We start from the raw sequence: 13694 nt of genomic DNA on the forward strand, positions 1-13694 counted from the left end.
TTGATATTATAAATACATGTTATACCAACATAAATTTTATTATTTTAATGGTTTCTTACCATTAAAACTTAGTATGCACCTATTAGCCAACTTATTCAGAATTAAATTTTACAGCGAAATCTTAGTTTATGTTTCTTTAAAACAATACATTTTTTAAAATATTGCACTTTGGAAGACAGTTTGGCAGTTCCTCAAAATGTTAAACATAGTGTTACCATGACCTAGCAGTTCCATTCCTTTGTATATACCAATGAGAAACGAAAACATATGTTCGCCGGGCGCGGTGGCTCACGCCTGTAATCCCAGCACTTTGGGAGGCCGAGACGGGCGGATCACGAGGTCAGGAGATCGAGACCATCCTGGCTAACACAGTGAAACCCCATCTCTACTAAAAATACAAAAAAATTAGCCGGGCGTAGCGGCGCGCGCCTGTAGTCCCAGCTACTCGGGAGGCTGAGGCAGGAGAATAGCGTGAACCCGGGAGGCGGAGCTTGCAGTGAGCCGAGATCGCGTCACTGCACTGCAGCCTGGGGGCAGAGCGAGACTCCGTCTCCAAAAAAAAAAAAAAAAAAAAAAAAAAAGAAAACATATGTTCACACAAAAAATATACACAAATATTCACAGCATCCTTATTCATAACAGCCAAAAACTGGAAACAACCCAAATGTTCATCACTGATTGGATGGATAAATAAAATGTGGTATATTTATACCATGTTGTATTTTTTAGCAATTAAAAGGAATGAAGCAATAAAGTACTGATACATGCTACAACATGGATAAACCTTGAAAACATCATGTTAAGTTAAAGAAACCAGATGTAAAAGGCCATATATTACAGGATTTGATTTATATGAAATGTCCAGAATAGGCAAATCTATAGAAACAGAAAGTAGATTAGTATTTGCCAGGGGCTAGGAAGAAAGGGAAATGAGGTGTGACTGCTAATGGGTAGGGAATTTCCTTTTGGGGTGCAGAAAATATTCTGACTTAGTGGCGATAGTTGTACAACTCTGTGAATATACTAAAAAACATTGAATTATATGCTTTAAATGAGTGCATTTTGTGGCATATGAATTGTATCTCAATAAAAATGTTAGAAATTATTGTGTGCAGTATTGAATGTATCTAAAAAGCCTTTAGCTTAAATTTTGGGGATTTTGTAGGCTCAAAAAGATAATTAAATTGCAGGACATCTTGGTGTGATTGTTTTTTTTAACCTCAGGAAATTTTAGCCAGTGTAATGATTAAGAACCTGGATACTGGAGAAGAAATACCTTTGAGTCTTGCAGAAGAGAAACTACCAACAGGCATTAATCCTCTCACTCTACACATCATGAGAAGGACAAAAGAATATGTAAGGTGTGGCCTAACGTTGTTATTTGTCATTAATAGTATTTCAGAGTTGTTAAGATTTCTCTGTTAATAAACTATGACAATCCCTAATTTGGTTTCATTCAGTGTTTTTCTTTATTCTGGAATTAAAATAGAGTTAGATAAGGTAGGTATTCTTTAACTTTGCTCTTCATTATGACTGTACAGTTACTTGGGGGAATAGTATAAATATTAAATCCCATAGCACTTAGTTTCTCTTTTTTAATGATTTAAATTATACTTGGGACAATATAAAAACAGTGAGGGATTACATGCCTGTAATCCCAGCACTTTGGGAGGCTGAGGCAGCACTTGAATTCAGGAGTTAGAGAGGCCTGGGCAACATAGTGAGACCTCATCTCCACAAAAATAAATAAATAAAAATAACCAAAAAAAGTTGAGGCTAGGCCGGGCGCGGTGGCTCAAGCCTGTAATCCCAGCACTTTGGGAGGCCGAGACGGGCGGATCACGAGGTCAGGAGATCAAGACCATCCTGGCTAACATGGTGAAACCCCGTCTCTACTAAAAATACAAAAAACTAGCCGGGCGACCTGGCGGGTGCCTGTAGTCCCAGCTACTCGGGAGGCTGAGGCAGGAGAATGGCGTGAACCCGGGAGGCGGAGCTTGCAGTGAGCTGAGATCCGGCCACTGCACTCCAGCCTGGGCGACAGAGCGAGACTCCGTCTCAAAAAAAAAAAAAAAAAAAAAAAGTTGAGGCTAAAAAACTATGTAGAATGAACACTTAGTCTTCTGAAACTTTGCTTTAAGGATCATAAAATGGTTTAAATATTTGTACTGTTTTTGTAGGATCAGAAAATGGCTTTAAAGTGAGATGAGTGACTTTACTATGAGATGTATGTAGATCTAAGGAATCATTTCTGTAAAAGCAGGAGCTATTTTATTAAATGTAATGCAGGATGTACTTAATGAGTAGGGAGGAAGATACCTACAAGTTACTTTATTATTTCACTACAGCACATTTTGCCAAGCAAAAAGCCTTGTTTGTAATAGGTTTTTCATAAATTGCTAAATTGTATTCATTTATATGTTATACATTGCACCTTGCTTAAAGATTCTTTTCTTCAGTTTCTGAAGCCTGTAAGTTGTCAGGTCCATCATTTAAATTAAATTATATGGGCTGAGCACGGTGGCTCACACCTGTAATTCTAGCACTTTAAGAGACCAAGGCAGGCGGATTGCCTGAGCTCAGGAGTTTGACACCAGCCTGGGCAACATGGTGAAACCGTCTCTACCAAAATAAAAAAAATTAGCCAGACATGGCAGTGTGCACATATAGTCCCAAGTACTCAGGAGGTTGAGGCAGGAGAATTACTTGAACCGGGGAGGCAGAGATTGCAGTGAGCCAAGATTGTGCCACTGCACCCCAGCCTGAGCGACAAAGCGAGACTCCATCTCCTAATTAAATAAATAAATAAATATATGTAAAGCTTATTAGCATAGTTTTTCTTATTCTGACTAACTGGTTATATAGTAAGTATAAACAGGGATTTTTAAGAAGAATAGAAGAAATGGTTTATTTTAAAACAACTTCCCCTTCTTACAGTAATGACGCGGCACAGTCAGATGATGAAGAGAAGTTACAGTCTCAGCCAACAGATACTGATGGTGGAAGGTTAAAACAGAAAACGTGAGTTACAGTACATCCCTTTTCTTCATTTCAAGTTTTTATTTAAAAAAAAATGAGAACTACCATACTATTTTAAATTGTACTCCATATTGTTTTTATGTCTACCCACCACCACTCCTCCCTGTCCCTTGCTGGTAATAATAATAAAGCATCTGACATACAGAAAATGACCAGTAAGTGTTGCACCATACCTGTGTTTTTCTACTGGTAGGTAGGTACCAGAAGTGTTTGTAGAAGAACATGGTTGTCCTTGAAGTTGTCTTTTCCCTCTCTCTTCATCTCTGCAGTCCTATTTGTCTTTCAAAACCCAACTGTAATGAGATTCTTCCTGACTACTACAGTCTATAGCAATTTTCTTTCTTTTCTCAATTTTGGGAATACCTGTAGTCTATAACTTACTTTTTCCCTTTACAATATATTGTCTTAAACTGTTTTCAGTTAAACTGTTTTCAGACAAATACACATTAAACAATCAAAGCGTATGTTGCAAAAGGATTCTGATTATGCCATCCTTCTGTTTCCCCTACAAACTTCTAGATCAATGGTGGGCCTATACATTTTGTTTGATTATACACAAGTCTCGGCCGGGCGCGGTGGCTCAAGCCTGTAATCCCAGCACTTTAGGGAGGCCGAGACGGGCGGATCATGAGGTCAGGAGATCGAGACCATCCTGGCTAACCCGGTGAAACCCCGTCTCTACTAAAAAATACAAAAAACTAGCCGGGTGAGGTGGCAGGCGCCTGTAGTCCCAGCTATTCGGGAGGCTGAGGCAGGAGAATGGCGTAAACCCGGGAGGCGGAGCTTGCAGTGAGCCGAGATCTGGCCACTGCACTCCAGCCTGGGCGACAGAGCAAGACTCCGTCTCAAAAAAATAAAAAAATAAAAAAAAAAAAAAGATTATACACAAGTCTCTAAATTGATAATAATTAACTCTAAGGTCCAAAGGGAATTCACTTGAGTCCTTTTCCTAGTGTGTATCAAATAAAGCATTTTCCTAGTGTGTATCAAATAAAGAATTTTTAGGAAACATGTACCTAAAATGCAGGCATATGGTAGCACCTTAGATATTTGGAACTTGGCCATCTAGTAGTTGCAGTTATCAGGAACCTGAGAATAAGGAATTACTACAATTATTCAGAGACAGATAAACATCCAGAAGAGATGTCACATAGTCCATGCACTAAAGCTCATTATTTTTCTAAGAGAAAAGTTCCTCAAGTTTATTCAAAGCCATTATGCTTATTTCTTACATCATTTTTTAAAAACTCTGGTCAAGTGTCTGAGCTTACTGCAAAATAGAAGCATCGAACTGTGACAACAGGTAAGTTGACACATAAGAACATCAGATAATCAGAAAAATGATAAAATAACTCATAATATAGGTGGGTACCGTGGCTCATGCCTATAATCCCAGCATTGTGGGACACCACAGTAGGAGGATCACTTGAGCCCAGGAGTTTGAGAGCAGCCTGAGCAACATAGGTGGGCTCACTCTTTACAAAAAAATTTTTAAAATTAGCCGGACATGGTGGCACACACATGTGGTCTCAGCTACTCAGGAGGCTGAGATGGGAGAATTGCTTGAGCCTGAGGGGTGGAGGCTGCAGTGAGCCATGATCACACCACTGCACTTTAGCCTGGGTGACAGAGCAAGACCTTGCCGCCCCCCCCCAACAAAAAAAGAACTCATAATATAGCACAATCATCATATCACAGTGCTTTTCAACCTTTTCTCATGCCATGACACACAAAGAACATAATAGTATTTGCACTGAATGCTGGGGTAAGCTGATAAGGTAGCTGATGGCCAGAGAAGATTGGCCCAGGCTTCCCTCGGCCCTGCCCTGTTGCCTTGAAGGCTGAGTGGGGAACCAATAGTATGGCCCACCTGCAATGCATTAGAAAGGCTCTGAATGTATTAAAGAACCAAAATGATGGTAGCAATGATCTTATCCATCAAGGAATGAAATTTAGGGAACATAAAGTGCCATTTAAGAAGGCATAAAAGTAGATATTTTAGAACTATTCTCATCTGAAAAAATTAAAATGTCTGTTTTCTTGGCTTTTAAAGTGGTAGTAAACTTATCCAGAAAATACAGCTTCAGAGTTATAGGTAGCAGAGGCCTTATAATGGTTTTAAAAATGGTTTATCATCTGTGTTTTCTGGTTATCAAAAGAAATACAGAAATATGTAAAATAGAAAATGAAAGTTTCTGATAATCTCAGACCCAGAAATCAGTTTTAATAGCATAGTGTATTCTCCATAGAATTTTTTGTTTCTCATAAAACCAGGGCTACTACTCTATGTCTATAATTTGTCAACTTGCTGTTTTGTTTTGTTTTATTAAGAAAATCAGATATATCATAGACATCTCTTTATATCAGCACTAATAATATATATATTGCAGTCTTTCTGAGAGCCAGATATGAGAGTTAAGTGCTTGGGATATAACAGTTAAGACATTAAGAGGCCGGGCATGGTGGCTCACGCCTGTAATCCAGAACTTTGGGAGGCCGAGGTGGGTGGATCACTTGAGGTCAGAAGTTCGAGACTAGCCTGGCCAACGTGGTGAAAGCCAGTCTCTACTAAAAATACAAAAAAATAGCTGGGTGTGGTGGTGGGCACCTGTAAGCCTAGCTACTCAGGAGGCCGTGGCAGGAGAATTGCTTAAACCCAGGAGGCAGAGATTGCAGTGAGCTGAGATCATACCATTGCACTCCAGCCTGGGCAACAAGAGTGAAATTCTGTCTCAAAAAAAAAAAAAAAAAAAAGACATTCAGGATGGGTGCAATGGCTCATGCTTGTTATCCTAGCACTTAGGGAGGCCGAGGCGGGTCGATCATTTGAGTCCAGGAGTTCAAGACCAGCCTGGGCAACACGGTAAGACCCCGTCTCTATAAAAAATACAAAAATTAGCCAGGCATGGTGGTATGCACCTGTAGTCCCAGCAACCCAGGAGGCAGAGGCAGATGGGTCCATTGAACCTGGGAGGTCAAGGCTGTAGTGAGCCGAAATCGTACCACTGCACTGTAGCCTGGGCAGCAGAGCAAGACTCTGTCTCAATTTAAAAAATTTGAAAGAAAAAGACATTCGTGGTCTCTGCCTTCATAGAACTTCTGTTAAATGGGAGAAATAGGCATTAAACATATAATTGCACAGATAAATCTAGATACATTTGTAGTGATTGCTATAAAAGTAAAGCTCCAGGTCCTATGGAAGTATTGCAGTAGTTCCCTCTTATCCATGGGGTATATGTTCCAAGATCCCCAGTGGATACCTGAAATCACAGATAGTACCAGACTTTGCTACTATGTTTTTTCGATCTGATAACCAGGAAGGCTGCTAAGTAATAAGTGGGTATCGTCTACAGCGTGGAAACACTGGACACAGGGATGATTCACATCCCAGGTAGGATGGAGCAGGATGGTGTGAGATTTCATCATGCTACTACTCAGAATGGCACACAATTTAAAACTTACAAATTGTTTTATTTCTGGGATTTTCCATTTAATATTTTTGGACCATGGTTGACTGGGGTAACCGAAACCATGTAAAGTGAAACTTTGGATAAGCAGAGACTATATAACAAAAACTCCGTCTAAAGTTAAAAAGACCATTTTGAGAGAGCTGTTTGATCTGAGACCTAAAAAGTGAGTGGGAATTAGCCAAGGGAGAGGTGTTCCAGGCAGAAATAACCACACATGCAAAGCCCCTAAGGTTACTATAAGAGCTTGGCACATTTAAAAAGCTGAGGTTTGCTCATTCATTTTATTGTATTTCCTACCAGCACTTATTTATCTATTCCTCGATTGACAGAAAATTTAGTTTATTTCCACTTTTTGACTATTCTAAACAGTGTTACATTGAACTTCTCTGTGTATATAACTTAACAACTTTTAAAAATACTGTCCCTCATGAGCTCCCATGAATCAGTAAAAATTTACTCCTGATTCATATTTCTTTTGGTTTTAAATATCATCATGTACTGTGCTCTGCTTTTTATAATCTTAATATATGAAACCTGAGACTTAGCTAATTGAAAATGCAATAAATAAGTTCTATTTATGGAAGCTTGAGATGCATACTTACATTACCTCATGTTTGGGAATACCTACCAGGAAAGCTCAGCCTAATTTTATTACATACAGTTACCCAAACTGAAAGAGACCATCTTCAGCTACCAAAGCATTCTATTTTGTAAGGAAATATCTCTTTACTCTTTATTGGTAAAATGTGTTTTTAAGAATAGCTCGCTACAACAGTCTTCTCAAAGCAGTTCTCACCTCTGATTCATGGCCTCACCCCCAGACTCTGTAAATTGGATTATCTGGGGATGGAGCCCAGGTACCTACACTTTAAACACTCCCCTCTCCACACTACCTCTGCCAATCAATTTTATTCACCACTGAAAACCAAAGCTCTAGAATATATGAATATGGTAAATTGGGGGAAAGAGTGTATGTTTCCTTTGCCATATTGACTTGAATATGTTTATTCCATAGAATAAGGCATTTGGAACTCAAACACCTATTATTTATGTTTAAAAAAAGGTTATTTCAAAGTAGTGTACTTTATCAGTCACAGCTAATACATTTGTCTGCAAATTGTTGAACTTTTACAGTTAACTGAGTTGATACTTTTTTCATTTTTGTTAAGGACTCAACTAAAGAAGTTTCTTGGAAAATCAGTAAAGAGAGCAAAGCACCTTGCTGAGGAATATGGTGAACGTGCTATAAATAAAGTTAAAAGTGTTAGAGATGAAGGTGAGTTAAAACAGAACATTTCAACTGAACATTCAATTAATTTGTAATCGTCTAAATTTAGCCTGTAGTTATAAGAAGCATTCTATTTAAAATAGTAAACCTTTATAGCTGACATCTTAGTATTTCAATAAATAAGGTACTCTCTCACTTAATTTTATGAGTTTGAAGAAAAATGAATTTATACATATTTTGTGACTTTGACAATCTGAAAGGGTTGAGTGTTAAATAATCAGTTATAAATTAGTTTTGTTTTTTGTTTTTTGTTTTTTTTTTGAGATGGAGTCTCACTCTTTTGCCCAGGCTGGAGCGCAGTGGCGTGATCTCAGCTCACTGCAAGCTCTACCTCCCAGGTTCACACCATTCTCCTGCCTCAGCCTCCCGAGTAGCTGGGACTACAGGTGCCCGCCACCATGCCCGGCTAATTTTTTGTGTTTTTAGTAGAGACGGGGTTTCACCGTGTTAGCCAGGATGGTCTCCATCTCATGACCTCATGATCTGCCCACCTTGGCTTCCCAAAATGTTGGGATTACAGGCGTGAGCCACTGCGCCCAGTCATAAGTTAGTTTTTTAAGGCTATTTGGTTTTGAGTTTTTTTTTTTTTGAAACAGTCTTGCTCTGTCACCCAGATTGGAGTGGAATGGCATGATCTTGGCTCACTGCAACCTCTGTCTCCTGGGTTTAAGCCATTTTCCTGCCTCAGCTTACCAAGTAGCTGGGATTATAGGCACACACCACCACACCTGGCTGATTTTTGTATTTTTAGCAGAGACGGGGTTTCGCCATGTTGACCAGGCTGGTTTCAAACTCCTGACCTCAGGTGATCCGCCCACTTCTACCTCCCAACGTGCTGGAATTACAGGCATGAGCCACCACGCCCGGCCAATGCTATTTTTTTCTTTTCTTTTTTTTTTTTTTTTTTTGGAGATGTAGTCTCGCTGTGTCACCCAGGCTGGAGTACAGTGGCACAATCTTGGCTCACTTCAACCTCTGCCTCCTGGGTTCAAGCAATTCTCCTGCCTCAGCCTCTTGAGTAGCTGGGATTACTGGCACCTGCCACCACACCTGGCTAATTTTTGTATTTTTAGTAGGGACAGAGTTTTACCATATTGCCCAAGCTGGTCTTGAACTCATGACCTCAGGTGATCTGCTCACCTCAGCCTCTCAAAGCTCTGGGATTACAAGTGTGAGCCACTGCGGTTGGCCAACTATTTGGTTTTTACAAATACTGTCAGTTCTCCGTATCCATGGGTTCCACATGGAGGGATTCAAGCAAACACAGATAGAAAAATATTAAAAAACAAAAAATAACAATACGAAATAAATAAATAAATAAATAATAAATAAATAAAAATTTATTAAAATAAAATATAAAAAAATTTTAAATATTTTTTATTTTTAAAATAAAAAATATACAATAAAACATAAAAAATAAAACAATAGAAAAAATAATATAACAACTGTTTATATAGCATTTATGTTACAGTAAATATTATAAGTAATCTAGAGATTAAAGTATACAGTAGGGCGAGGCCTGGTGGCTCATGCCTATAATCCCAGTACTTTGAGAGGCCAAGACAGGAGAACTGCTTGAGGCCAGGAGTTTGAGACTAGCCTGGTCAAACATAGTGAGACCCTGTCTCTACTAAAAAATAAAAATTAGCTTGGTGTAGTGAAGTGTGCCTACAGTCCCAGCTACTCAGAAGGCTGAGGAATAGGATTGCTTGAGCCCAAGAGTTCAGGGCTGCAGTGACCTATGATCGCACCACTGCACTCCAGCCTGAAGCCCTGTCTTTAAAAAAGAAAGAAAGTACATGAAAGGATGTGCATAGGTTATATGCAAATACCGTGCCATTTTATGTTAAGGGATTTGAGCATTCGCAGATTTTGATACCCATAGCAGGTCTTGCCATGGATACTGGGGAATAACTGTATTTTCAAAATTAGGTAGGTCTGGGTATGGTGGCTCATATCTGTAATCCCAACACTTTGGAAGGCTAAGGCAGGAGGATCACTTAAGCTCAGGAGTTGGAGACCAGCTTGGGCAACATAGTGAGACCCCCGTCTGTATAAAAATAAATAAATAAATTTTTTTTAATTAGGTAAATTTTCTAAATTTGCAAATATCTTGACCTCCTATGCCTTTGTCATTATTGTACTCATTTGTTTTATTTAATGAAACTTACATAGTACTTATTCAGTGCCTGGGACTGTACTAAGCACTTTTACCTGTATTAATTCATTTAATCCCATAGAAACCCTATGAGGTAAGTACCGTCATATCCCCATTTGATAGATGAGAAAACTAAGAGGCATCCAAAGTTGAGTAACTTGCCTGTGGTCACACAGATAATAAATGACAGAGCTGGATTTGAACCTGGCAGTCTGGCGTTAGACTCCATGTTTTTAACCAGTATGTTACATAATAAATAAATTTTGCTCTTCCATTTAATGAATTTTCTTGGTATGCAGGAAATATGAAACTATGATAGTAGCAATATCTATATTAGCTAGTAGTGATTTCTATTGCTTTTCTGTTCAGTGTTTCATACTGATCAAGATGATCCTTCATCAAGTGATGATGAAGGAATGCCCTACACAAGACCAGTTAAATTCAAAGCAGCACACGGTTTCAAAGGACCTTATGATTTTGATCAGATCAAAGTGGTGCAAGATCTTAGTGGTGAACATATGGTAAGCAACTTTTTCATTTTTTAGGATTGATACTGTTTTTGTTAAGAGAAATACTTTGGCTTCTACAAAACTATCTCTATGTATGTAACTTTGCTAGCCTGACTCAAGAACGGTGAAGTAATGTTAACATGATGTAATGAATAGGTAATGCAGAGTCTATCTCTGAAGTATTCTAGAAGTGACTTATCGGCCAGGTGTGGTGGCTCACGCCTGTAATCCCAGCACTTTGGGAGGCCAAGACAGTTGGATCACTTGAGTTCAGGAGTTTGAGACAGCCTGACCAATATGACGAAACCCTGTCTCTATGAAAAATATAAAAATTAGCCGAGCATGGTGGTGGGTGCCTGTAATCCCAGCTACTTGGGAGGCTGAGGCAGGAGAATTGCTTGAATCCGGGAGGCAGAGGTTGTCGTGAGTCGAGATCATGCCACTGCACTGCAGCCTGGGCTATAGAGTAAAAGACTCCGTCTCGAAAAAAAAAAAGAAAAGAAAAAGAAAAAAAATGAGTTATTGAATAAGTAAACTCTCAGCCTGTATCACTAAGAAACCTATGCAAAGGCACCAAACTTCAAAGCAGTTAAATTAGAGGGTGGTCTGTAACTTTGAAAAATGTTTAAAATGTTCCCAACCATATTTTAAATAATTTACAAAATATATCAGAAGCTCAATATATGTTGTGAAGTGAGATACTCAGCTAAAACAAGGAGAGAGGTAAAAGTTCAAGTGCTCCTTTAGAGTTCAAAAGTACCAGTGTAGATGCAATTGCACAAACTATATTGCAGTTAACCCCTGAAAATGCTAGGAACACAGGGAAGGCAGTGACAAAATTTAGAACTGAATAAATAATGTTGTGCCCTTGATCCCTTGATTAGGGAATCTGTTTACATTTTAAGTCTAAAAGTTGGCTTAACTGGAAGGAAGCAATCATAAATATATTGGATGGCAACCAAATTCGAATTTAAATTTTGATGCTTACAATCTACAGATAAAATGTTTGAGTTGATTTTAGTATTTTCCTTAAGGAAATTGATAAATTTCCTAGTACTGTATTGACTCGCTATTTCCTGTTTTAAATAAAATCTCATTGTAGTAGGCTCCAAATGACTCATTTTTAATACACTTGAATTTTGTAGAAGTGAATGGTTATTTCAATAAATGGGCTGTGGCATAATCTTTTTGATACATCTGAATGTGTATATAATAGTATTTCTTGTAATAAGTAATAGTATTTCTTGTAATAAGTATTTCTTGGTGTTTCCAACTTAAGAGGTTCGTGTTCTTTCTCGCTTCTCCTCTACCCCCACCACACACACATACTTTCCTACTGTTTTTAGTGTCTAGAGATTTTGGCCATATACTTTGAAACCTTGCTTCTAGAGAGAAAAGTAGGATGCACCATTCTAATACTACTACCTTTTTTTTTTTCCTTTTTGTGGCAGTCTTGCTCTGTCACCCGGCTGGAGTGCCGGGGCGGGATCTCTGCTCACTGCAGCCTCTGCCTCCTGAGCTCAAGCAGTCCTCCCTCCTCAGCCTCCTGAGTAGCTGGGACCACAGGTGCGCACCACCATGCCTGGCTAATTTTTTGTGGTTTTTGTAGAGATGGGGTTTCACCATGTTGCCCAGGCTAGTCTCGAACTCCTGAACTCAAGTGATCCACCCACCTGGACCTCCCAAAGTGCTGGGATTGCAAGCACGTGCCACCATGCCCAGCCCATTCCAAAACTGTAATACTTCTAAGTGCCTGGTGCCATGAGGGTCACTGCCAAGGTGGGCTTTAGTCTTCCTTAGTCCTGCTTAGTTGTTAGTGCTATGCTGAGGGCTCTGCCACCCGTCTTTACGTTCAGCTAGGGGACTGAGATCCCCAACTAGGATTTGTGCTTTTCCAATGAAGATTTCTGACCACTTTAGAACTCCCATTTCTGTTAATATGTGAACAGGGTTTGAGTTCTTGAAGTTATTAGTTTAGATTATGGAACACCACAACTATCTTACCCTATCTTTCTTCTGAAAGTCTACTTTTGTGGTATTAAAGCACCATTGAACTTTTGGACTTAAATAGTGTTAGCAATGTGAGGATTATCTTAGTATACATTATTTGGCATAATTTTAAACTTTGGCTTTAAAGTCTCGTCTCTAAATTTTATTTTATTTATTATCATTTTTAGATAGAGTTGCGTTTTTGTTGCCCAGGCTGGAGTGCAATGGCACGGTCTCGGCTCACTGCACCCTTCACCTCCCAGGTTCAAGTGATCCTCCTGCCTCAGCCTCCCAAGTGTCTGGGATTATAGGCGCCCACCACCATGCCTAGCTAATTTTTGTATTTTTAGTAGAGATGGGGTTTTACCATGTTGGCCAGAATGGTCTCGAACTCCTGACCTTAGGTGATCCACCTGCCTCAGCCTCCCAAAGTGCTGAGATTACAGATGTGAGCCACCGTGCCCGGCCAAAAGTAAAGTCTCTAAAGTTGTAAAGTATTAATTTTGAACCTTCTTTTGTTTTCATAGGGAGCTGTTTGGACCATGAAATTTTCTCACTGTGGCCGATTACTTGCCTCAGCTGGACAAGACAATGTAGTGAGAATATGGGCTTTAAAAAATGCTTTTGACTATTTCAACAATATGCGAATGAAATACAATACTGAAGGTATTTTTCATGTATTTAAAAATCTACAGAAACCTGAAGTCTTTACATTTTAGGTATACTGATGCCCTACTTTTCTGGCAGTCATTTGCAGCAACCACTATTTATGATAATAGCCAAAAACTTGAAAGTAAGACAGACATCAGTGGTAAAAAGTCTCTAAACCCAATGAAAAGAGCTGCCACAAAGCTTTTGATTTATCCCTTTCCAGGTGTAGTTATTGAGAACATGTTATTTGGTTTCCTCTGGCAACCTTCAGTTCTATCCTAGGTTAAAATAGAATTGCTAATTAACTAGAAAAAGAATGAAAATCATATATATATATATATATATATATATATATATATCCAGTAAGTAAAAAAGATTAAGGAAAGAGTCATGGAAAATGAATGTGAATTGTCAATACATCAAGGGATATATGAAAAAAAAGTTGAAAAGAGAAGCCTCAGAACATTATGTACACACTGATTTCAACTATGTACAGATATTTATGTATCATGATGTTATCAGGAAAGTATGTAGAGTTGATGTAAATTTGGGCTTTAAGTTTATGGGATTCTTCTCTAATAACTATTTAA

General features: G+C 38.8%; 1 protein-coding gene across 1 annotated transcript in view; it reads left to right on the forward strand.

The window, feature by feature from the left end:
• The window catches only part of WDR44 (WD repeat domain 44), a 103080-nt gene that overhangs the window by 50489 nt on the left and 38897 nt on the right, over window positions 1–13694 (forward strand). Inside the window, exons 7-11 of the mRNA XM_010365538.2 lie at window positions 1225–1361; window positions 2938–3021; window positions 7679–7785; window positions 10325–10476; window positions 12981–13119. Coding sequence (XP_010363840.1) covers window positions 1225–1361; window positions 2938–3021; window positions 7679–7785; window positions 10325–10476; window positions 12981–13119 — 619 coding nt within the window. The remainder of the gene's footprint in view (window positions 1–1224; window positions 1362–2937; window positions 3022–7678; window positions 7786–10324; window positions 10477–12980; window positions 13120–13694) is intronic.

The sequence above is a fragment of the Rhinopithecus roxellana genome, chromosome 7 (assembly GCF_007565055.1).
Source record: "Rhinopithecus roxellana isolate Shanxi Qingling chromosome 7, ASM756505v1, whole genome shotgun sequence".
Taxonomy (NCBI): domain Eukaryota; kingdom Metazoa; phylum Chordata; class Mammalia; order Primates; family Cercopithecidae; genus Rhinopithecus; species Rhinopithecus roxellana.